The 26,828-nt window shown below is 34.4% G+C and overlaps 1 protein-coding gene across 6 annotated transcripts; it reads left to right on the top strand.

Annotated features, from left to right (window-relative positions):
- The first annotated feature begins 3,579 nt into the window (after window positions 1–3,579).
- LOC120277750 (pentatricopeptide repeat-containing protein At5g14770, mitochondrial) lies at window positions 3,580–24,135 on the top strand. 6 transcript variants are annotated; one of them, XM_039284735.1, is made up of 10 exons: window positions 3,580–3,900; window positions 4,029–6,833; window positions 6,915–7,168; window positions 7,763–7,861; window positions 7,966–8,047; window positions 18,083–18,407; window positions 19,384–19,426; window positions 19,513–19,598; window positions 20,211–20,321; window positions 21,586–21,703. In XM_039284735.1, the coding sequence occupies exons 1-2, from the start codon at window positions 3,616–3,618 to the stop codon at window positions 6,672–6,674; spliced, it is 2,931 nt and encodes a 976-aa protein (XP_039140669.1). In that variant the 5' UTR covers window positions 3,580–3,615; the 3' UTR covers window positions 6,675–6,833; window positions 6,915–7,168; window positions 7,763–7,861; window positions 7,966–8,047; window positions 18,083–18,407; window positions 19,384–19,426; window positions 19,513–19,598; window positions 20,211–20,321; window positions 21,586–21,703. The 6 variants fall into 6 exon arrangements, with proteins under 6 accessions (XP_039140669.1, XP_039140598.1, XP_039140813.1 ...); XM_039284664.1 differs by lacking the exon at window positions 21,586–21,703 and adding an exon at window positions 22,719–24,135 and having other exon boundaries at window positions 19,384–19,598; XM_039284879.1 differs by lacking the exon at window positions 18,083–18,407.
- The last annotated feature ends 2,693 nt before the right edge of the window (window positions 24,136–26,828 follow it).

The raw sequence follows: 26,828 nt of genomic DNA, 5'->3' as shown, positions 1-26,828 counted from the left end.
ATAAGTCCTCTTTTTGTAGTGGATTTTAATACACTTGGTTATATAATTACAAATAGTTGGTTGTAGAAATCTAAGGGTGTGTTTGTTTGGCCGATATAAAACTAATTACAAAAAATATCAAAATCTAGTGTTTGTTTGGTTGGATTTGAGAATTTGAAAGTAGTTACAAATGCAGTGTAGATGGATTTGATTGGTTTTGGAACTACATTCAAATCGGCCGTAGTTTAATCTCCAAAGTGATAAAAATAAAAATAAAATCATGATATTATTTTATCTTAATAATAAATGGTTACTATTATAATTTTTATCAATATAAAAAATTATAAATAATGTAATATATTTTTTATAATTATTAAAAATAACAATATTTTGTAATGAAAAGATAATTTTACATTAAATTAAGTAATTATATGCATAATTATTTTAGTTACTATTAATAACAATTAATTGTGTATTTATAATTAATTAAATTTAATAATGACCCAAGGTGGGATATCTTTAGCAAGGGTGTTTATATCGTACAAATACATCCAACCAAACACATGTTTTCAAATCAAGATTTACAAATCCTTCCAAACAAACACAAAATTTTGAAATCCAGCATTTTCAATTACAGTCAACTAAACACCAAATTTGACTCTCCTGCATTTTCAACTCCAGAATTTACAACTACACCGTAATTGGAAATTTACTGTATTTTCAACTACATATAACCAAACGCTACCTAAGTACATTTCCTACAAACCAAAAGTTTTACGGTTAGAATCCGAACAACAAAAATGTATATTCTAATCAATTACAAACAAAATCACTAATAATTATATAGAAAACTATATTTTTAACTATAATAATACAAACAACCTTGACAGTTAAGCATGACAAAATTAAGTGAAAATAGCTAACAATGTATTCTTGACTAAATGTTTACAAAATTAAAAAAAAAACTCCAGGGATTTATATTCAGTTACTAAATAACTATCAAATATAATTAACTAGGTCAACAGTAACTAAGTCAAAACACAAAAAAACCTTGGTTTTATTATGTCACTAAAACTCTTGACTTTAGAGACCAGTTCCTTTTTTTTTTTATAGCATCATATGGTGTAAAATGAGAGAGAATAAAAGAGAACTAAAGGAGAATAAAACTTACTAATTATTGTCATATGCTAAGGTTTTTCCTCCCAAACCATTTACAGAAGCAATTTGGATATTATAAAAACATTAAAAAAAAAAAACTAACAAGATGGGCAAGTTTGTCAAACTTGAACCGGCCCAGCTGGTTTAACCGGAAAAACTGGGAACCAGCCATGCGGCTGATCCAGTTACCCACTTTAACTTTACCTTCAAGTAGTCTGGTCAAAAACTGGATGACTTGGCTGGTTTACCTGAAAATCCGGAAATCAAACTGATGGTGAGAAGAAGAAAGGAGCTGGGTGAAAAATGTGAGGGAGAAGTGAGAGCAGGGGGGAAGCAACAGGGGGAGGGTGCAAGGGGGCGGCCACCCCCCCTGGGTCGTCGGCGGGGTCTGTTGACCCCGCTTGCTCCTTCCCTCCCGATGCCCTCCCTCGGCCCCGTTGCATCCTGACACCCTCCCATGCCCTCTTTCCACCTAACCCCTCCCCCTCCGATCCTCCCCCTTCCGCCCTGCACTTTCATTATTTTTTTTAATATATATATTTTTTTATTTTTTATTTTTTATCTTTATATATTTTTATATTTTTATATTCTTATTCTTATTATTTTTATTTTTTTATCTTACTTTTGCAGATGAATGATTTAATTAATTAATTTTTTTATTTCTCGTTTATTAGATGTTTTTGTTGAGTTTGGTATTTGTAAAAATTTTGAAAAAATTTGTAAAAATATGTATGATTGATTTAGGGATTTCATAAATATCAAAGCTTTAATTTAGTGATAAATAATTTTTTTAAAATTATGATTAGTTTAAATATAAGTTTAAAGGAAATTTATTATTTTTCAAAAATATTTAATATCAGTTTATTTTATAATTAATAAGATCTTAAATGTAAATAATTTATAAAAATTAATTTATAAAAATTTAATTAAATGAATTCGGATAAATTATTAGATTATATATGTCTTGCAAATGAGAATTTTTTTAGTTTAAAATATTATCTATATTTTTACAATTATATATCAAAAAGGGTAAAACAATTAAGTAATTACTTTAGGCTTTTTTTTTTAAATCCTCATCATTAGATTTTTTTAATAATTATTTTAAAACTCAAAATTTGAAAGACTACCAATAATTATCACAATAAAAAAATATTTTAATTTAATATTTAATCAAAATTTTAAATTTTAAAATAATACAGTAAAATATTAAATATTTTATTTTAAAACTTAGCAGCCCTATCTTCTCTAACGTATCAAAATTCTATTATAGTCCTCTATAATAGCTTTTTTATTCGTTTGTTTCTCCAAACATCTCAAATAAGTATTTATTAAAATAAAATCTAATCTAATTTAATTTTTATTTATTAAATTAGAGAGTTTATTATAAACTTATGTTATAGACATCTAGTTATCTTAAACAACCCTGAGTCAGAATCATAAAAAAAAAATTTAAATTAGGGGTAGTTTTGGAAAGTTATCTGCAAGACCATGTTTCTTTTTATCTGTCATTTTCTAACTTCAAAAATTATTTATTATTTTTTTTAAAATTACCCTTAACACTCTATTCAATTTTTCTTCTTGAAATTAAATATGAGAGAAATATGAAGATATAAATTAGGGGTAGTTTTGAAAAATTAACTACTTTTTTATAATTTTTGTAAAATATTTGGTATGTGAGATTGGGTCAATCAGATAAAAAGGAATGGAGGGAGTATAGTTTATTTTCCATTCTCAATATATATATATATATATATATATTTGACAAAAAGCTTCATATACTTTTCCAAATCATTTTTTCCTTGCAATAAGTCAAGTGAACCCTTTATATAAGGTTCAAACCACCGGCATTATTTTCTCCTCATTTAAAAGAGAAAAATATAAAAAAAATTTAAAGATAAATTCAAAATCCTTAAATTAATTTTTTTTGGCAATAGAAATGAACAAGTAAATAAAATATATTATAAGTGCATATAAATGAATAACATATCTACTATTTAACTTAATTTTTGAGTTAAAGTTAATTAGATTTAGAGAGACGTCACTCATATCCCATCCCTATCCTAAGATATCCAGGGCACCAAACACTACTTAAATGAATATCATTTTTATAGCACATGATGATATAAACAACTTTTATTAGATTTGGAATATACAAACAAATCTTCTCAAATAAAAAATTACCAAAAAACATCTTGAATCTTTTTAAAAACTACAACATGGAAAATTTTTTTATTTCTCAAAATTAAATATTTTAAAATTAAAATTTTAACTTCCTAATTAATAATAATTTATATTAACAAAAATATTTTTAAAAAATGCTATTGTTTGGGTATTCTGAAATAAAAATAATCAAATGGAAAAGATGTCCTGCAAAAATCCAAATTCAGGTATATTTCTAAAATTTTTGTTGTTGCTTGATTGAAACAAAAATCCTGTGTTTTACTTCTTTCTCTGCCCTGCTGTGTCTCTCTTTGCGCCATGAATCCCTTGAAGAGAATCAAAACCCTAGCCATATCCAACTGCAAATCCTTGTTATATTCCTCCTCATCTTCATCACATCACTTCCAGAACCCAAGCTCGCCATCAAAATCGCACCTTTATTCCTCCTTCTTCTGTACTCTCATTCAAACCTTCCTCTCATGCTATCGTTTCACCCAAGCACTTAATTCCTTCCTCTTCATGCGATCCCTCGGCCTCAACCCCACCGTTCATCAATGGAACCATCTCTTGTTCCGTTTTAATGCATCAGGATTGGTCTCCGAGGTATTTCTTCTTCACCTCCCAAAGTCCTTAATTATTATTCAAATTTGAATCTTTTTTTATTGAATTGTTGTTATTGTCCTTGACTTTGGTTATATGGCTATCCTTGAATTAGTTTGTGTGTATCTCAGGTACCAAATGTTTACTCAGAACTCATAAAATGCCATCAAAGTTCGAATCTTTTTGCTCGCAATGTGCTTATTCATGCATTTTGCAAAATGAGAATGCTTGATATGGCTTTGGAAGTGGCTAGAGATGGAGAAGCTGATGTGGTTAGCTACAATACTGTCATTTGGGGGTTCTGTGATAATGGAATGGTTACATCAGCAGTGGGGTTTTTGTCTGAGATGTTTAAGCGAGGTGTTGGAATGAATACGATTAGTTGCAACACTTTGTTGAAAGGGCTTTGTGATGAGGGAATGTTAGATGAGTCTGAATCTTTGATGAATATGTTTGTTTGTTGGGGAATTGGTAGGGATATTGTAGGTTTTAACACGCTACTTAGTGGGCATTGTAAGCTAAAGGCGATGGATGAAGCCATGGGATTGGTTGAGAGTATGAAAGGAGAGGGCATCTCTCCTGATGTTGTTACTTATAACACTTTGTTTCATGGGTTTTGTAGAGTTGGAGAGTTAGATAAGGCAGAGGGTTTGATGGACGTGGAGAAAGATGGTTTTGGACCAAATGCAATAACATATACAACGTTCATTGGAGGGTATTGTAAAAGGAAACAGTTGGATAAAGCTTGCTTGTTCTATAAGGAGATGGTTACGAGCGGCATTTTGCCTGATGTAGTTACATACAGTGCTCTTATAAATGGCCTTTGCAAGAGTGGTCAGTTGCTTAAGGGGTATTCACTTTTTAGGCGGATGGAGAAGATGGGCATTACTGCTAACCATGTTTCATACTCGACTATCATTGATACACTCTTTAAATCAGGGAAACCCAGGGAATTATCTATTATTCAAGGGGAAATGGTTGTTCGGGGTATCATTCTTGATTTGGTTTCACATACAATTCTTTTGGATGGCCTTTTTAAAACAGGAATGGTTGATGAGGCAGAAAAGGTGTTTAAGCATATCTCGTCTCTACAGTTCAAACCCAATCATTTCACTTATACTGCCTTGATTGATGGACGTTGCAAGGCTGAAGATTTGAAGGGTGCTGAATTAGCACTATCAGAAATGCAAAACAGGTCAATCTGCAGGACGGTTGTCACCTATTCCTCTATTATTTGTGGCTATGTTAGAAATGGAATGCTTGATATGGCGGTCGACATCATGAATAAGATGAAGGATGAACATGTTTTTCCAAATATTGTTACTTATTGTACACTAATGGATGGGTTTTTTAAGATGGGAAAGTTAGAAGAAGCTCTTGACTTGTATGAGGAAATGTTGAAGGAAGGTATTGATGCTAATAAATTTATAGTTGATGTGCTATATAATGGTTTGAGGAAAAATGGAAGTATGAAGAAAGCAGAGACCATACTCAGATATATGCTAGAGAAGGGTTTGCCATTGGATTGTGTTAACTATACATCTCTAATGGATGGACTTTTTAAACAGGGCAAGATCGAAGATGCTTTCAAACTTGAATTACTGATGAAAAATCTTGTTCCAGATGTTATTTTCTATAATGTCTTTATTAACTGCCATTGCTTGCTTGGTGAATCTGGCCAAGCTAAATCGATCTTTTATGAAATGAAAAATATGGGCTTAAGTCCTGATAATGCTACTTATAACATTTTGATTAGCGCACATTGCAAAGAAAAAAAGTTAGATGAGGCCCTTGAACTCTTTCATGAAATGAATAGTACTGGGCTGATGCCTAATGCCATCAATTACAATACTTTGGTTGGGGGTCTCAGTCAGCACGGGAATTTGACTAAGGCTGTGGATTTATTGAATGAAATGGCTGTTGCTGGGTTTTGCCCAAGCCCGTCAACTCATAGAAAAGTACTTCTAGCATGTTCCAATTTGAAAAGAGCAGATTCAATTCTCCAGCTGCATGAACAAATGGTTCAGATGGGTCTGCGTCCTGATAGAGCTGTTTACAATGCACTCATCCATGTATTATGCACCCTTGGAATGACACAAAAAGCTACAGTTGTCTTTAAAGAAATGCTGGGAAAGGGGATTGCAGGAGATACTATGACCTTCAATGCCTTAATACTTGGACATTGCAGGAGTGGTCATTTAGATAAAGCCTTTGATACATACTCACAAATGCTACTTGTAGGGGTGACCCCTAATATTGCAACATACAATTCTCTTCTAGGTGGGCTTTCAGCTGCTGGAAGGATGGAGGAAGTGGATAGATTGCTGCATGAGATGCAAAATAAGGGATTAGCCCCTGATGGTATTACTTATAATATTCTAGTTTCAGGTCATGCGAAGATAAGTGACAAAAAGAAATCTGTGTTGTTTTACTGTGAAATGGTAAGAAATGGCTTTGTTCCTACAATTGGCACATACAATGTGCTTATTAGTAATTTTGCCAATGTGGGAATGATGACTCCGGCTAAAGAATTGTTAAATGAATTGCAAAAGAGAGGTCTCTCACCCAATTCTTCAACCTATGACATACTCATTAGTGGATGGTCAAGGCTATCAAACGAAACTGAGGTGAAAAGATTGCTGAAAGAGATGGGTGAAAAGGGATTTGTCCCAGCTGCTAGTACAAATCGATCTATTGCCCGTTTTTTTGCAAGACCTGGAAAAAAGAAGCAAGCTCAGAAGTTACTTAGTAAGATGTATAATGTAAAAGATGGCTAAAAGGAACTGATTTACAGTGGAAGCTAAGTAATATACGAGTGGACAGTGCATTTGCTGACAATGATAGTTGGGATCTACTTTGTGGGGTTTCAGCAAGATATCATATTGCTTGTGCTCGTCTCTCATGAATGTGAAAGACCAGTATGCCTTGCATATAAAGTGAGTTGAAATGGAAGAATTTTGTGTTTCTGCTGAGAGTGTTATCTTGATTTCTTTGACCATTTTATGTTGCTCTGTTAGGTTTACGTTTAAAGGCACCCAGCGGAATCTGCTCAAATATAATTCATAAATTTTCATAGTATGCGGATTGATGCACAACAAGGAATTGGAGCTTGGAGAGAATGCTAAAGCTGCTTGTAGTGCCTTTGTTATGGGATTCCAACCAATGTAGATGTTCAAAATTTGAAATCCTCACATATTGTCTTATGCAAGATATCTGAACTTGCATTCTACTTTCAGTCAAGTTGACAAGTAATTACACTCTGCATCCTCCGGTACATATTTTTACCTTAACTTTCTGATATACTTGCATATGCATAGCTTATTGAATGATTTAATGTGAATTCTCTTGGTCAAGAGCATTTGAATGGTCACTCCTTGACCAAATCAGCTTGGGTAGATGCCAAGCTTAACTAGATTAGGTAGTCAAAAATTTCAATTTGACCTATTTTTATTGTAAAGGTATAAGTTGGAAAATTTGAAGGATTATGATTAATTTTAATCTTAAATTTTCATGTTCATGCACTATTTTAAAAAAATTTACCACCTACTCACTTCTATAGGGTAGCTATAACTTGTTGAAATCTATTATGCCTGTATGGCCGTAAATTGCTTTGATCTAATCTATTAAATTTGTCTCTCCTCTTGGATTCTGTGATGCATATCTTGATTTAAACTAGAGATGGCGTATCATCTATTCACTAAGCGGCCAAATTTACTTGTAATTATGTTTGACCATTCATTCAGCTATTACACTAATGTAGTAATTTCAGTTTGAAATATGGAATGCAATGCATAATTTCTGGTTGCATAGATTATTTTTTCTCACTGGTTAAGATAACTTTCCTCTCAATTTGATTTTGTTTCAGTTGTACTAGTATTTTGGTGAAGCATTCTTTGGCTTGCTAAAGGGCATAGCTCATGCCATATTTCTCTTTGATGCTTCTGCCAATCTCCTTATATGTGAGGTTGTGTGTTTTTTCTCTCTTGATTCTTGAATATTGAAATATTGAGTGAAGCCATTGCTTGAAATAGAAGTTTTATATACACATACACTTTCTCTTATTTTTAGATGAATTCCCAAGTTTGATTCTCGGCCTTTTTACGCTGAGTACTAAGATTTAGCTGAAGAACTTGGAAGAATGTTTGTTGAGGTACTCGTTCTCTTTACTCTTTTTTCCAGCTTCCAGCTATCTCTTATCTCTGGTATCAGAGCTTTTTCTAATTATGTTCTAAAAAAACTTACGATCTTCAGAGACGAACCTGTGACTTTACTTCTGCAACCTTAATATGAAAGTTATCTCTAGTAATTTTATTTTGCATATGCTTTCGAACTTTCTAAAGTATACAAGGGATATATTTTATTTAGTCAGTTGATCAGAAGTGGGCTGCGCTACGGCAAGAGCACACCTGATAAACTCGTGTAATTAGAGGAGGCCTGCATGCTAGCAGTAATCTTTCCCTAGAAGTTTTTGCAAAATCTATTATAACAGAGACTATTTTTTATACAATCTTTTAATGAGACACTAAGGATGTGGAAGGTGGAGACTCGATAAGCATCCCTAGAACCTGCCTAAGTACGCGGAGCGGAAAAAAGGGGGAAATAGAGCTAGTAAGGGCGTAAGACGGTAAACCAAGAAGCATCCAACATAGTGTGCTCATATATTTGTGTTATAAGATTTTGCTAATAAAATATGTCTAAACAACTTGAATACTTAGATCTAGAACTAAAGCATATCAAGAATAAAGTTTCTCTTGATAATTTTAAATATTATTGCTTTGCAGAAGGAAATAGTCATAAACACAGGTTCCACTCTGAAGATCATCAATTAAACTTGCTGTGTGATACTTCTTTAAATATCTTATATAATTTGCATGTTTGTAGAAATTATTGCTATCAAACCAGTGAACGTTTCCTTGAAATAAATAATAAAAAGTTTAAAAAACTAAAAAAAATAGATGAAAAGCTTCAATATCTCAAGCAACAAAAGGTTCCATTGCAAAGACAACAATTAACAACAGAACACCTATCAAAGAAAGCTGAAAGAGATATTTTTCAAGCTCTACAGAAGGTGGAAGACAAAGTTAATAATTTGGAAATTATTGTTTCCAAATTATTTGAATTAGTTAATAAATTAATTTAATGAGCAAAGACGATTTGGAACTGTTAAAAGCTCAATAATCTATTGAACAATCAGCTTTTGGACCTTTCATTGGATTCTCAAATATTAGGATCCAAACAAAATAATACAATAATTGAGCTTTTATTATCATTACATAGAAAGCTTGATTTATTAACACAGAGTGTTAAACAGCCGACGGTAGAAGAAGCAATAGTAAACCTCACTGCTAAAGTGCAGAATCTAAATTTAGGAACCAGTACAGAGGAAAAACCCGTCATAAAAGCACCACCAAGAAAACTTTTCGTTTGGGAAGATCCAAAGAAACAAGTTGAAGAATACAGACTAAAACATGGGAGATAAAGACCTAGTACTCTTGCCAACTAAGGATATCATAAGGCCTTACAAGAGACAATGGTATAAAAATTCAAATGCGAAGGACAAAAAAGTGGTTATAGAAACATTGATCAATCCAGAACAACAACTTGATCTAAGCAGAGCTAAACAGGAACAACTAATCCCAGCGGAAACACTATACCAGCATGGTTTTTGGGAAAATTCTCCCAAAGTTTACCAACATTATAGTGAAGAAATAATATCCTGTTGTGATAATAAACAACAGATAAATTTGAGTTTCCTCTCAAATGATTCAAAACATGAATTATTAAAAAGGAAATATCCGATAATTCATATTGGATTAGTCCTTATAGGCATACATGGCCATCACAGAAAAAATTACGGCTCCAAGGTTTTAATTACTTTGGTAGATTCCTCAGATAACATATCACAGAAAGCAACTATTGGCTCTATGGAGATAGATATGAGCAGTAATCATAAAATCTGTTATTTAGCCCCAGATGTGGCAATGACTGTTTCTGATTTTTGCAAGTATTTTACTCTCATAATCAAAACAAAGGGATATGAATCAATGAGCCAGAGAAATAATTTGCTAATAACCAAGGCACTGGTAGGAAGGTTAGGATTCAATTCCTCCACAGTTTACAAATTAAAAATAGAAAATGTATTAGTACATTTGGAAACTCAAGGAATCAAAGCCATTGAAGGAAAGAAATTCTCCTCAACAGAATATGATAATGAAGAATGGCAAATCTCTTTAGGCCAAACACAAAAGATACCCACTAGATTAGATTATTGGGCCTCGACATCCAGTAATCCGTCAACAGCAACTTTCAGGTTTTCTTCTTACAAACCAGGGAGGACAGTAGAAACAGAAGAATTAAGTGATAATGAAACAATACTAGTCATTACAAGTGACTATGAGGAATGGACTGCTGAAGAAATATTTGATTTACAATAAGAATTTGGTTTCTGTCTGTGGGAACCCTTAAATATAGAGCAGGAACCAAAAGGAGAAGAAATAGGTCAACCTATTTATGATCATTATTTAGAAGATGAAAATGAAACAATTGATCTATTAGATCTGTTGGGCAAAGCTAATACCTCAGAAAATAGCATGCCTATTTCACCATCATTCTTATGTTCAGAACAATTCTCAGAATACTCGTTCATAAAGGAAGAAATAATTTCTAGTGAAGATGAGGATTTTTCTTCAAAAGAAACAAAACCCAAAACTGGGAAAAGAATCATACACTGTAGTAAATGGCAACAAGAAGGACATAACATGAGAACTTGTGAAAGGCATACATCCTCTGAACAAATGATACCCTTAATTGAGGAAGAAATCATACAAGGAAAAAGATTATTAGAATGTCTACAAGAATTCAATAATCAAGAACCAGAAACAGAATATCCGTCACAAATACAAGAACATGTGATGATGGAAGCAGAATCTTCAAATCGTCAAGCATCAACAGCTGTACCGCCAACAAGAGTATCAGGAGTTCCTTCTTTTGGACCTGCAGTCTTGATGCCTCATCCAATTGCCCAAATACCCATGGGAATGAACAATACCAGGACCACAACTAGACCATACAGGTATGACTTAATACCTGCCCTCCCTTCTGCAAATGTTCATACTGGTTCAATGCTACTATTACATGAAATTGCAAAATGGGAAGAAACAATTAGAAGGTGGGAAAGTAATACCATTACTCATGTAGCCACCAAACAATTTGCAGATAATACGGATAAAGTATTATATATAGAAAATCTCCTAGGAAAAACAATAAAGTTATATTTTCAAAACTGGAGAATAACATTTCCCAATGAATTCCAAGCATTAATAGAAGGAGCTGAGGATACCTCTAATATCACTTCCCAGATTCGCCAAATTATTCTAGGATATGATGAATACAGAGGACAAACTGAAATGCAAAACCAAGCCCTTCTAGACTTAGAACAATTACAGATCAATAACATGAAAGACATAAAGGTGTGTTCTACTACATTTTTGGCACTTGCATCCAAAATTGGTTCAGCATTTTTAAGCCCTGAAATAAGTGCTAAATACTTTAGAAAACTACCACCTCCTTTCAACATAAAATTACAAGAATTATGGGATAAAAAATTTCCCAACATGGCAGTAGGAGTAGCTCCAAGAATTGATTTCACATATAAAGTTTTACATGATCTATGTAAAACTAATGAATTACATCGTCAGGCAAAAGACTTTTCCTTTTGTAAAAAACATAGTTATCCCAGGCCAATATTCAAAAGGATACCAGCCAAAGAAGTCATTAAGAAGATCCTCCAGATATAAAGGACAAAATGCTAGGGCTAACCAAGTCAGGAAATTCAGAACAGATAAGAAAACTGGAAAACCTAATAAATGTAGATGTTATGTTTGTGGAGAAGTAGGCCACTTTGCAAAGGAATGCCGAAACAAAAATGTTGATAGGCAAAGAATGATGATATATGAAGAACTAGACCTAGATCCACAATGGGATATTGTAAGTCTCAATGATGGAGAAGATCCAAATGATTCAGATATATGTTCCTTCTCAGATAATGAAGAAGAACAAAAAGAAAGACTCTCATTTCTTACAGAACCAATTCTAATGATCCAAACAAAGTTTATTGATTGGAATTTAGAAAGAGCCAATAAAAAGCTCACAGAAATACAACAATGTATACATAATTGGAGTCATTACCCAGAGGTAAGCTATAACAACATCTGTTATTTCTGCAGGATAAGACCCCCAAAGAGAGCAAGAACAAAATGCATAAACTGCAACATATTACTATGTCTGTTCTGTGCAGAGTTAAAATTACAATTGGAAATACCTTTGGGACCAGAAATAATACCACTAACAAAGGTAGACCACAGGAAGCTGATACTAGAACAAGCACAGCACATAATAGAACTAGAACAAAAAATCAAGTTCCTTTCAAAAGAAAAAGGAGAAATAGAGGCAACATTAATAGCTACACAACTCTCTGAGCTGGGACTGGGAGAAACAAGTGAGACAGTACATATGGCCTCAATAAATGAAGAAATTGATCGGGATACCGGCATTAGCGGTGTCCAAAAATAATTTCCTCAACTTCATAGCAATTTTAGAAGTAAAAGGTAAGTCTTATCCCCTCAAAGCTATACTAGACACAGGAGCATCTCGTTGTTGTGTTAAGTATTGACATTACCATTATATTGCTATGAACAAGCCCATTACCCGACGAAGTCTTCATGGACTTAACAATACAGAAGAAACTAGGCTAAGGGTAACAACAGGAAGTATTATCCTAAACAAAGAAAGATATCCTTTACCTCTCACTTATGTGACTCCAACAATCTCAGGAGAATTGCAACTTGTAGTTGGAATGAATTTTATACATTCTTTTAAAGGAGGAGTCAAGATAGAAGGAGGAGCTGTGACCTTCTATAGAAAGAGTGATATCCTTCAAACTTCACCAATAATTAACAAATCTTTGGTGATGAAGAAGAAGTAACTATCAGCCACGTTACAGAAATACAGGTACAAGATTATTTGTTTTACAATATTGGAAGTCTTACTGATTTTGAGCAACAAATAATACATGTACTCAAAAAATTAGATGAAAACCTAACCATTGGGAATAATCCTCTACAACATTGGCAGAAAAATAAGATATTATGTAAGTTGGACATCATAAACCCTGATATATCCATACAGGACAAGCCTATTATACCTTCTCCTGCAATGGCAGAAGAATATAATAAGCACATAACTGAACTAATGACCTTAGGAGTCATACGATCGTCTAACAGTAGACATCGAACAGCAGCATTCATAGTCAACAAACATTCAGAACAGATAAGGGGAAAGAGTAGGATGATTTACAACTATAAAAGGCTCAATGATAATACCTAGAAAGACTAATACACTCTCCCAGGTATTGACTATTTACTAATGAAAATTAAAGACAAAAAAGTCTACAGCAAATTTGATCTGAAATCAGGATTTCATCAAATAATGATGGATCCTAACAGTATAGAGGGGACTGTCTTCATCTGTCCACAAGGACATTTTGAATGGCTAGTCATGCCCTTTGGATTAAAGAATGCTCCTTCAGTATTCCAAAGGAAAATGAATAACATTTTTGGAAAGTATTCTGACTTCATCTGTGTCTACATAGATGATATTCTGATCTTTTCAGAAGAAATAAACCAACATGTCCAACATCTGCTCATATTCTTTGGCTTATGCAAATCTGAAGGGTTAATCCTTTCAAAAACAAAAATAAAGATATGAGTCTCTCGAATTGAATTTCTTGGATTAGAAATAGGAGATGGCCAAATCCAACTTAAACCACATAGTACCTATGCAATTATCTCTTATGAGTAAAGAACGTTTGGAAGAACGTTTGTTGAAGAACTTGGAAGAACGTTTGTTGAACCCGACGTGAATGAGTAAAGAGATAAGAGATAAGAGATAGCTGGAAGCCGACGTGAAACGAACACGCAAAGCAGAGATAAGAGATAGCTGGAAGCTGGAAAAAAGAGTAAAGAGAATGAGTACCTCAACAAACGTTCTTCCAAGTTCTTCAGCTAAACTTTAGTACCCAGAGTAAAAAGGCCGAGAATCAAACTTGGGAATTTTTCTATTGCTCAATCAGAAGGTTCAGAGGTGTCTGAACTATATCCCTCTTACATAAGTATAAGCTCCTTATATAGAGTGGAGCTTCATTGTATAATTACAATGGCTACCCCTGACAGCTCAACAACAAAAGGATAACCTTAGTCATGAAGTAAAAAAAACTTAAATTACATAAATACCCTTTCATTATTGACACAGTAAAGGGTAGATTAGGATTTTCTGTGCTTCTTCCTGTTATCTAGTAGGTATCCATAGCATTGGTGACTGAAGCATCTTCTTCCTCCATCTCATGTATTATATCGGTGGGGCAAACGGTTCGCCCAAATCCTTCAGGCTGTCTTCCCGGAATTTGGGATGACCCTCTGGCCCTTATGGCGGCTCCATTGAGGACCCAAACTTTGCTGGTCAGAGTTTCTCCTAATAGTTCCCAGTCATCTGTTGGTCCTTTAAAATTTATGAAATATTCTGTATAGGTAACAGTTTGATTTATGAATTTTAAGTTGAAAGGACCAGTTGTGAAGTTATGCCAATGTGGGTTGTGCCTGCTGAGGAAAATATGGTGAGAAGTTGGTATAAAAGTTTTCCCACAATACCTTGGTAATTCTGAGACAATATGAGCTTCAAAACCATGTCCCCGTGCATAGCTCCTTATTATTTCCTGAAGCTTTGGCCCAAAAAATGTTGGAACTTCTTCTCCAGTAGGAATGTAGAGCAGGAGTAACATTCCATTTGCATAGAGTTCCCCAACTATTTCTTTTACCGCAAATTGTTCCCAGTCTATTTTTGCGAGTATTATTATTAAAGGAGCATATTGGTTTTGTAAGGGAAGCCCTTGATATTGTACTATCTCTATTCCTGCAGCTTGGTCTTCATTAAGATCAATAATGATTTCTTGAAGTTCGACCATTGTTGAATAGAACTCATCTTTTACTTTTGTGTTAATGAGCATTTGTACTTCTGTTGGTAGTTTTCCTAACCATTCTTGTCTGAAAGAAGATTTAAGATTCATCAATGTTGCGAAAGTATTAAAATCTTTCTTTTTTATTAATTTGTGCTCTAATCTGTTGGATGAAAGATTTCTCCATGCCATTTTCGTCTTCTTTCTTGGCTATCGTTTCTTCAGGAAGGTTTTTATAAGAGGTCTCTCCTTTTTCTTTGGAATGGTAGTTCTTCAAGGCATTATCAGCAGCTGTTTTAGTATAGAAGCCTCGCCATCCTTGTGGAAAATTCCTTTTTCCTACTGCCTTTTGTAGATTTCCCCATGTATGATAAACTCCGTTCTTAGTTCCTTCAAAGAGGACAAAATATTTGAAGTCTTGTTTTGTTTCTTTAACAAAATAATAACATAATGCATTTAGTGCACTGATTTTTTATGTTGAAGTTGAAGATCTCCATAATGCATTAACAAGTATTTTTTGTTGGGTGTCTAGTTCTAACCCTTAAGGAATTCTGAAATTTCCTTTGGCTTCTTCCTTAAACTGTGGTAATTCTTTACCTTTAATGCCTTTGGTTTCCATTCTACCGATAAGGGCTTGTGGTTATTATCCTTGATAACCTATCAGCTCCTAGATTATCTTTTCCTTTTATATGTTCGATCTCCACTTGAAGTCCTGTTCTTGTAAGCTGATCACAGAAATTTACCCATCTGTTAATTGAAAGTTTTTTATTATTTAGTTTATTATAGAAATTAACTATTGCTATACAATCAGTTTTAAGAGTAAATTCTTTTTTATCATAGAGGAAGATCTTAAAATTTTCTAGAGAATATATGCAGGCCATTATTTCTGCGTCTATTTTCGTGATTGTAGTTTTATAGGTCCCATTACAATAGCGAGCAATTTTCTCTGTTGAAGGAGACTCAGTTTTTGAGGGTTTCCATTTTAAGATTCCTCCCCATCCTTCTAAACATCTGTCTGTTTCAATGATTATGTAACTGTTAGGTTTTGGTAAAACAAAAGGAGGTAAATTGGATATTACCCCTTTAATTTTTTCGACCATTTTCCAGTATTGAGAATTAAATTTTTTTTCTCCTTTTATAGAACATTTGTTGTAGAATACCCTGGTGTATCTACTAAGGTTTGGGATATAATTTCTGGCATAATTAAGTATCCCTAAAAACCGCTGTGGACCTTTTAGATCTTCTAATTGGTGTTATGGATATTCAATTATACTCTTAATGATATGTTGTTGAAGTTGGATTTGGCCATCTCCTATTTCTAATCCAAGAAATTCAATTCGAGAGACTCATATCTTCATTTTTGTTTTTGAAAGGATTAACCCTTCAAATTTGCATAAGCCAAAGAATATGAGCAGATGTTGGACATGTTGGTTTATTTCTTCTGAAAAGATCAGAATATCATCTATGTAGACACAGATGAAGTCAGAATACTTTTCAAAAATGTTATCCATTTTCCGTTGGAATACTGAAGGAGCATTCTTTAATCCAAAGGGCATGACTAGCCATTCAAAATGTCCTTGTGGACAGATGAAGACAGTCCACTCTATACTGTTAGGATCCATCATTATTTGATGAAATCCTGATTTCAGATCAAATTTCTGTGAGACTTTTTGTCTTTAATTTTTCATTAGTAAATAGTCGATACAGGAGAGTGTATTGGTCTTTATAGGTATTATCATTGAGCCTTTTATAGTTGTAAACCATCCTACTCTTTCCCCTTATCTGTTCTGAATGTTTGTTGACTATGAATGCTTTGTCGTTCGATGTCTCATTGTTAGGCGATCGTATGACTCCTAAGGTCATTAGTTCAGTTATGTGCTTATTATATTCTTCTGCCATTGCAGGAGAAGGTATAATAGGCTTGTCCTGTATGGATATATTAGGGTTTATGATGTCCAACTTACATAATATCTTATTTTTCTGCCAATGTTGTAGAGGATTATTCCCAATGGTTAGGTTTTCCTCTAATTTTTTGAGTACATGTATTATTTGTTGCTCAAAATCAGTAAGACTTCCAATATTGTAAAACAAATAATCTTGTACCTGTATTTCTGTAACGTGGCTGATAGTTACTTCTTCTTCATCACCAAAGATTTGTTAATTATTGGTGAAGTTTGAAGGATATCACTCTTTCTATAGAAGGTCACAGCTCCTCCTTCTATCTTGACTCCTCCTTTAAAGGAATGTATAAAATTCATTCCAACTACAAGTTGCAATTCTCCTGAGATTGTTGGAGTCACATAAGTGAGAGGTAAAGGGTATCTTTCTTTGTTTAGGATAATACTTCCTGTTATTACCCTTAGCCTAGTTTCTTCTGTATTGTTAAGTCCATGAAGACTTGCTGGCTGTAACAGTTGTTCATAGCAATATGATGGTAATGCTGAATACTTAACACAACAACGAGATGCTCCTGTGTCTAGTATAGCTTTGAGTGGATAAGACTTACCTTTTACTTCTAAAATTGCTATGAAGTTGAGGAGATTATTTTGGACAGCTGCTAATGCTGATATCTGATCAATTTCTTCATTTATTGAGGCCATATGTACTGTCTCACTTGTTTCTCCTAGTCCCAGTTCAGAGAGTTGTGTAGCTATTAATGTTGCCTCTATTTCTCCTTTTTCTTTTGAAAGGAGCTTGATTTTTTGTTCTAGTTCTATTATGTGCTGTGCTTGTTCTAGTATCAGCTTCCTGTGGTCTACCTTTGTTAGTGGTATTATTTCTGGTCCCAAAGGTATTTTCAATTGTAATTTTAACTCCGCACAGAACAGACATAATAATATGTTGCAGTTTATGCATTTTGTTCTTGCTCTCTTTGGGGGTCTTATCCTGCAGAAATAACAGATGTTGTTATAGCTTACCCCACATTGTGCCAGACTTTGTTCTGTATAACATCCCTGAAGCATCAGCCTTTGATAGTTTCTTTTGTTTTTCAAAATTGAAAATATTATAACAATGTTTAGTGAAAGAGAGATTGGTACCTTTGTTTTTGTTGATATCAGTTCATGAGATGCTGAAGTTAGTGATCTGCCTAAGTTATTCTGCTTCTTCCGTCAACCTTTTTCTCTGTTTATCTTGTTTCTACCTGACTTGCTTATATTTCTGTTTCAAATTTAACAGGAGAAATATAGTCCATGAAATGGCTAATATAGCTGAGGTTGGTGTACTCTATCTGGCCTAAGTTCTTTTTGATGTTGCAAGTATTATAGCCTACACTTTCCACCTTATATGTATTTTTACACTTATTATTCGTAGGGATTTGTCTTTTGTAAAACATGATTTAACATCATGCAGGATTATAACCCTAGACTTTCATGCTTTGATTTGATGAAGAATGATAAGGGCAATGCTTAAATGCAGATGTGGTTTTTGCTTCTGAGTACTTGCATGCTGTTACAAACAACACATTAATATTCACTCCAGTTTTGCTGCACGATACTCAGGAGTTAGTCCCTATGTTTTTTTGCATATAATTCCTGTCTGTGTAGACTCACATATTTGTGCCATTATAAAAATAATATTCTTGAAATAGTTATGGTTTTATATATGATTTCGATCTGCATGCTATGTAATTATGCTATATAATTGCTTCAAACTACTCATCATTTACTTGATAAAATAGAAACTTAATGAAAGTTACAACCAAAAGGTTTGTGATTAAATTCTGGTGTTTTCTCCAAATATTTATGGGCATGCCCATTATTGTTATTAATGATAGAAGCTGTTAGAAATAACATGGCATGATCCGACAGAAGTTTTGATGCTACATTAGCTGGTTTAATATGCAAATATTTTTCGGATTTACTCTCCAATTGTCAGTTACTATTAGTTTACTAGTGGCTATGTTTTTTCTTGAATCTTACCTGCATTTTATTTTATGCCAATTTCTATTACTTTTTTAATTTTGTTTAATTATTCTGGGGTTAGAATTTGATAAGAATCCATATTCTTCAAATGCTCACATACTTGCGTTGAGGAAGACAACATACTGAATTAGTATGTTTAGCTTCCAGGTGTTTGCATTACGAACCATGTGAATGGCCTTGTGTGAAATTATTTTTAACTGCCCTGACACCTCTGTAAAAAATGGCTGGTCTGAGTTTCCTTTGCTACATGATATGCGTGATGTGACTATTTTCCTCTGAGTAGTTGCAAAAGGCAGCTAGTGAAATATAAATTCTTTCTCGCAGATCTTTAATGAACAGAGAACCTCTTTAGAAATAGCATGTGAAATATTCGATTGGTAATTTGTATTCTAACAATTCTAATTTGTGATTACAACAAATAAACGCACGTTCCATCTTATGTCTTGATGTACATGCCACACAGTGTGAAATTCTACGTTCCATCTTATGTCTTGATGTACATGCCATACAGTGTGAAATTCTTTCTCTTCACTTTGTGATTCTGGCTTGCCTCAGAATGGATCTGACAGCCGTACAATAGATGATCATGAAAGAAATGGTATATAAAAGTATAACCAATTCCTGATTCCTGATTTCTCCTCATGATGCATACTGCATATACTTTCCTGTTACATGATATGCAAGTTTGTTGATTCAAGTACTCGCCATAACTATGCTGTTCATCAAGCATTGGGAATTAAAGAAGCCTGCCTAAGGCAGTGTTTATGCAGGTCAGTTTTTTTATATGTTTCACACGATGGCTAAGGTGTTGAAGCCAGCTATTAAGTTTTTGAAGTTATTGTCTAATGTTTGGACTTTTGAAGACTCATGTAATACATTAGCCTTCTGAGCAAAATTAAATAGTACTTGAAGTTATTTTGAAGAGAACTAACTAAAGCTTATGGTTTCTTTTTTAGACAATGATGTAGAAGTGACAAATTTCCATTAATTTAGGATTTGAAGTCGGTTTATTCTTTTCTTCTGGTCTGTTTATTCTTTTCTTCTGCTCATTCACGGTGGATACTTGAACTTTGTATTGACATATTGTTCATTTTTATTTGAGTTTTACAGACAAATTTAGAAGAGTTTTAGCTTGAGGGTTCATTAAATAACTATTAATTTTGTGTCCTCCAATGAGTGTTATCGAAGTTCAGTTAACTTCCACAGTGTCAACCTTGTTCAACAAACCTTTAAATAGGAGCATATACCTTTTTCTTATGTAAGTCATGAAGATTTGTCAATCTTTTTTCATGTGTCTCAGTGAAGTAGATTTCTCTTTCTAAACTTATCTCCTTTTCTATCGTAACTTTCCAGCTGCCCTTATTTTTGGTCTATGTTTTCAGCTTTCGTTTCAAATCTGAAACATACAAATGCAAGAGAGGTTGGAGTCAAAGAAAGAAAATACAGTTTTTCAGCATAAAGATTTTAACACTAGTATTGAGTGCTACACTCAGGTATTCCTGCCAAATACTTTTTTAAAAAGATTTTCATTCTTTTAATTGTTATTCTTGGAAATATCTGTTGTCTAAAATGGCATAGAGCTACTTGGTTTTTATTATTTCTAGAATCAACAAATTATTGATGATCAGTGATGCTTTTGTTTTTTTACTAATGTAGAATATTGTTTCCATCTTGAAGTATCATGACTAAGTTTGATTGCTGGTTTATCATTATAGCATTTTAATTCAACAAAAAACTCCTGATCACCTTAAATTTAATTATTTCAAGAATGCTTGGATGGTTATCAGAGACATTATGGAACTATTTTTGATGTTCATTTAACATTTATATAGTTATCTTTAAGACTCGGATCATTTCTTTCTCTTTCAACGCTGCATGATGTGCTAAACGAAATAATTAAATACTGTTTCATTTGTTATTAATGACTATTATAATTTGCTGTTGATTTAATGTTGGTACTATGGTTTCTTGCGTGTTGATATGTGCCAGGCTTTTGATGTTTGTTCAAATATAGTTAATTGAACACTGAATAAATTTTCAAATATTGTTCACCACCGTGAAAACACATAAATTTGGCAACAAAATGGTATTGGATGATAAACAAACAAATAAATAAATAAATAAATAAAAATAAAAGGAAGGGGTGTTCTGGCATTAACAAAAAGTTTAGGACTTTCAGCGATTTTTACCCAAAGGGAATGGTAAGATGACAATATCTTGTTTACCCTTAATCAAAATATTATTATAATATCTAATATTTAATTCCTAATATTGGAATATAAACAAATTTAAATATATGATTTTGAATACAATATCTTGAAAAAGCTAAGTATTAGTGAGAAAACAATCGCCCAAAACAATTAGATAATCCATTATATGTTGATCTTCAAGGGGGCCCATTTAGCCTAACCTGATTTTTAATGCTCAAAATTTCCTTTTAAACAAATGTGCTTAGATTTAACCTCCGGTTCGGTTCAAGTTCAAACCAACGGTTCCGGTTTTATAAATTTTAGAACCGAAACCAAACTGTAATTAAACGGTTCCTCTTTTTCGGTTCCTGTTTCGGTTCCAAGCAGATTAGGTTTTGATTCTAGTTCCACACATCTAGCTGCCTTCATTAACATTTATATCTTTAAAGGAAAAAAATTCTTATTTTTATAAGAAAAAAAAAATCTTGAACCACACAATCTGTATTCAAGCAACTAAATGCCTTCAAACCCTACTAAAATCACAAATACAAATTTTACTCTCTAGCAGGCTTGACAGTCTAAGGCTTTGCTTGGGAGGGGGTTATTGGAGGTTTTGTAAGGTAAGGTTATCAACCAATCCTTGTTTGGATCCAGGGTTATATAAATAGTAGGGTTTAAGGGGTTAAATGGAGGGTCGAGAAACCTCCATTTACTCCATTTTCTCCATCCTCCAAATTGAGGGGTTGAGAAGGTTTTGTTTTTTTTATTTGGATCAAAATTCCCTTGACCTTTTCAACAATTTACATCCATTTGTTAGGTTTTCAAACAATTAGGAAATTTGGCCGAGAGCTTCACCGTACGTGCGAGCTTTACCACTGTGTCTCTGCCTGGACGTTTTCCTAGACAACAGTTCTCCTTTATCTTTGGGTGAGATCCCTTTCCACCTCCATTGATTTTTTTTTTTATTCTTTTTTTTTGAGATGAATTGTCGAATGTGTGGTTTCTTGAGATGTAGAAGGTGTTGATGGTTGTTTTTCATTAGTTGGTGTTGATCTTCATGTTTTGGTGTGAGTCTTTTGGTTTTTATTTTTTTTGGGATGAGATCTTGATTTCATCAGTTTGAATGAAGTTTGAATGGTTTGTGAATGAATTTGAAAGGGACCAGAACTTGTTTATTGTTGTTAATCCTGTCAATTGATGTTAATTATATATATATATATATATATATATATATATATATATTGTGAAAATGGGCCCATAACTTGTTTAGTGGTCTGGTCATTGCAAGTGTTTTGGTCATTTCTAGTCAATCTTCTACCAAAGTTTCAGGACTTGCAATAATGTTTTTCAGTTTGCTGCCAATTTCTGTTTTAGTATTATTTACTATAAACTAATACTCAAATTGAATTTAATATCTAAGTGCAACAATCTAAGTAAATTAGTTGTTGGAATCTTGTTTATTCCTTGGGCCACAAACCCATTTGCTTTTGAGTGGAGATGATCTGCCTTGATGAGATCTTTAGAAATTATTGATTCCCACCTTTACTAAATGTTAATAACTTGTGAGTGATTCAATTGCTTGCTGCTTGATGAGTGCAATTCATATAATGTTTTCTTACTCTCAATTCATGCTTTTGCTCGTCTTTTAGCACATCTTTGTATATATTTGGTGCTATCTGGGTATGTTTGTTAATGATGCAGGATTTGAGGAGCTCAATTTAACTTGGAGTGAATTAGGTCATCGAATGAGAGAAATGGAAGAAATGCGAAGTGTTTAAGCTCAACACGGGCAAAGCATAGTCATGCTTTGTCCCCCTGAATCTTCCAGTCTGGTGCGGACCAAGTGAAGAAGCTTGCAGGGGAGTAACACTAGGGCGAACATGGTTGAAGCACAATCGTGTCACTTCCCCTGAATATCTCAGGTTGGAATTGCTGTTCTTCTCAATGGGAGGAGCACGTGTTGGGGGCTCCTAGCACGACCGCGCTTCCTCCCACTGAAAATCATAGGTGAACACACCCCATGGAAACACGGGTTTAGCATGATCGTGCTTAGACCGTGTTGAGCTCGAAGACAGCCTTTTTAACTCTAGTTTTTATGGTTTTGCTATGATCTTTGTTCGGGGATTCAACTTTCTTCTGGGTGGACTTTGAAGAGGGCGAAGATCAGGCTTCACCACACACTTTAAGGGGATAAAAAGAGGAGTCGAAGGCACAAGAGAAGTGTGGGGTTGAGCATATGGAGCTCGACAAGGAAGATCATCTTGAGTAGAAGGGAGTCATGTCTTCTTTCTCTTGCTATTCATCTATGTTTTTCTTGTTGTACCCATCCATAAGGGGCTAATCGTCCACGGTGCCCCGAGATGTGTGATAAGTGTCTAAATATATGTATTTTCTAATATGTATTCTATACATTTAGTATGTATTTTCATAGGAATTGATGCCCATTTTGTGCTTAATCGAGTAGTATCTGTTTTGTAGGGCACAGAGAAGCCACGGAGAACACGAGGATACGATTAGGGAAAAGAAGAGAAGAAAACTTGGTCGTAGTACTGTAGAGCATTCACTGTAGCAGATTGTTGTAGTTGAATACCGTAGTAGATTACTGTAGCAATTTCACTATAGTATCTACTGTAGCACATGCAGGTTTTCCAAGACAGAGAGTTTGGCCTAGTCCATACGACCTCCATATGGACATATGAAGGCCGTATGGACCTTGTCAAGTTGCAATTTATCCTTGTTTTGTGCCCAATTTGCGGTTTATACGGTCCCCATACGGCCAGTATTCCCCTGGTGGGGGGGGGATATAAAAACATATCTTTAGGGCAAAACAATGGGACTTTTCCTTGTCCTTTTGGGCTGCCGCCATCACACTTCTTGAGGCTTTTTGGCCACTTTTCCGCGGTGATCTTTGGGGAAAACAAGCACACATCATCACCAAAAGGGAGGGGAGCAAAGGAGAAAGAGTTGGAGTGAAGATCTAAGCCATTATCGACAAATTTGTGAAGCTTCATCCATTCGAGGGGACCACAACCTGGAGGGGGTTTTCATTACTTCTTTTATGTTTTTGTCTTCCTTGTATATCGTATAAGTGTCTCTTATCATGAAGGATTAACATATTGTTGTGTTTGGATTTGGATGAATCCTAAGGTTCATCTTGTGTAAGAACTTGAGATGTTCTTCATTTAATTTGATGGTTCTTTGAGATTTAATCTTTCGTGCTTTGGTGCTTAGAATTACATTTGTGAAGAAATCTGTAATTCTATTATGAGTTGTATGCGTAGATGTGACCTACTCACGCGTACTAAATCTTAGAGAGATTGAAAGGGGATACTTGTGTTGACACGCCGAGAGATCGGGTGTTGGTAGCCCTCCAATGTTAGGTTTAAGCCGAAGGATAGTAGGTTTACTCCTATTAGAAATTTACTTGAACTCTTTGCAATCGTAGATGGGTTGATCCAGAAAAGATTCCGATTAACACTCGTATGGGATTAGGGGTTAGCCGCCGAGAAATTGAGGTTAACCTATCTAAGAGATCTCTAGGTCTAAACTATCATCAATGTATCTTTAAACCATCCTAGTTTGGCCTTTAATGACAACCTTAGGTGGATTTCTTGTCCAAACACTCCTTTCTCATGCTTGATACTTGTTTGTTTACATCCGTGTGTGATTGCTTCCCCGTCAGTGTACGTGATCGTCAAATAATACCTCGTGTAAGAATACAAGGATCGTATTCCACGGGATTAAGAAGCTCCTATTACTCCTTCATGACCTATTATCTAACCTAACATCTTAAGCATGATGAACTACTCTAATAGATGCAATAAAGTAAACAAAATACAATTATATGAATTAAAGAACAAAACAAGTGATTGCAAAAGCTACAATAATATGCAAAGGCCTATGGATGTGGATCCCCTTAAGGGGTCATCATGATACATGGATACACAATAAAACATAACAAGGGTGATTTAAAGCGAGGGATCTCAAGATTAGACCAACCCGAATTTCTTGGATATTGAACCCTAATCCTATACGAATGTCGATAGGAATTTCTCTCTAATCAACATCCCTACGATTGCATTAAATACAAAGAAATCCCGAAATAAGGATAAACTTACCCTGAGTCTACCCTTAAAATTTGGAGGGATACCGCCATCCAATTTCTCGGCATCCCGATATAAATAAACCCCTTTTAGTTCATTAAAGATCTAATACACGTGAGTAGGTCACATCTACGTGTATAACTCAATAAAGAGCTACGGATCTCTCCATTGAGTAGTTCTTGGCATGAACAACAATGAACTAAATCATAAATCAACCCAAACATTTCAATTAAGTAAAAAGCATCCAAAATACATGATGAAACCCCAAGATTCACCAACACCCTGTGATCTTAGGGTTTGAGGGTCTAGTGTGTCATCATCCAAATAATAACAACAAAATCAAGAAAAATATAGAATGAGTTCATAGATGACACTCCCTAGTCAAAATGATGAAGAAGGAGATGGAGATCCGGCCGAGTGACGCTTCCTCCGTCTAAGAAATGCCATATGACGCTTTTCCTAGCTGAAGGCCGCTCCACAGTCCTTGATCCTTCCTTAGTGGTAAATCTCTCTCGTTGATGATGATGCTCTTGCCTCCTTCTCTAGCCTTGAAATGTCATCTCTCAAGGATTTCTTTGTTTCTCCTCTTCGTCTCTTCCAAGTGGTGGCTGAAGGTCCCCCATTCTTACCCTAAAAATGTGCTTTTATACCCCCAGGTTATACGGTCCGTATGGGGGTCATATAGATGTCACATGAAGCTCAAAACGTTCCAGATTCGAAGCATACCGGGGTCGATACCGGGGTCAATACCGGGTGGCATTGAGGCCGTATGACTTAGATCAACTTTCTGTCCCGAAAATTCTCTAAGTGCTACAGTGACTTTGATACAGTACATCTTCTACATCACTCCAGCTATAGTATCTGCTACAATAAATACGCTACAGTACTGTGAGACCTGGTTTTCCTCTTTTTTTTGCCCTAATTGTGTCCTCGTGTTCTCCGTGGCTTGTTTATGCCCTATAAAGCAAATAATACATGATTAAGCATAAAACAGGCATCCATTCCTACAAAATACATGCTAAGTGAATAAAATACATGTATTAAAATACGTACATGGAGGTAGGATAAATCACGTTTAAGGGGAAGCGGACGTTTCGCTACCTCTCGACGCACCCACTCAACTCTCTTCAATCTTGCTAAGTCTAACCTAATGGCGTGTCACTCATTCAAGAAGTTACCAAGATGGATTTTCAACGCTAGTGTCACCCTTAGGGAAAATCACAACAAGTACACAAGATTGAAACTCAATTAAAACATCAATTAAAGAAACATAATAGAAGTCAATGAAACAAAATCATCAAAGGGTTTACAAGTCCAAGTACCCACTAGGGGTTTAGCTCTCCATGGAGTACTACAAAATCAAAGATGAAATCAAAAGTGAATGCAAAAACTCCATAAAGATAACCCCTTGCTTTCCATGGTGATGGTCTTGAGGAGCCGCTTCTTGTCCAAAAATTCCTCCGTCAAGTCTAGGGCACATTTCGCCGAATCAAAGTTGTCAAAAGCTCTGCTAATAACTCTCCTGTGAAGGAAATCGATGTCGAATGCCGTAGAAATGTTCTAAAATCCCAGAAAAACCTTTCCAAGCCCTAGCTGCGCTCTCTCCAAAAGATAGACAAAAGATCCCCAAAAGAAACTCTCGAAGCGGTATTTAAAGGACTAAAATCGGGATTTCACATGGCCCTATGGAAATTTCACACGAGCGTGT

Source organism: Dioscorea cayenensis, chromosome 1, assembly GCF_009730915.1.
Source record: "Dioscorea cayenensis subsp. rotundata cultivar TDr96_F1 chromosome 1, TDr96_F1_v2_PseudoChromosome.rev07_lg8_w22 25.fasta, whole genome shotgun sequence".
NCBI lineage: Eukaryota > Viridiplantae > Streptophyta > Magnoliopsida > Dioscoreales > Dioscoreaceae > Dioscorea > Dioscorea cayenensis.
This window is presented reverse-complemented; position numbering and strand designations above follow the sequence as displayed.

Coding starts and splice junctions, on each gene's coding strand:
- LOC120277750 (XM_039284664.1), top strand. CDS start 3,616: ATGAATCCCTTGAAGAGAATCAAAACCCTAGCCATATCCAACTGCAAA. Junction 3,901..4,028: donor CATCAGGATTGGTCTCCGAG/GTATTTCTTCTT, acceptor TGTGTATCTCAG/GTACCAAATGTTTACTCAGA.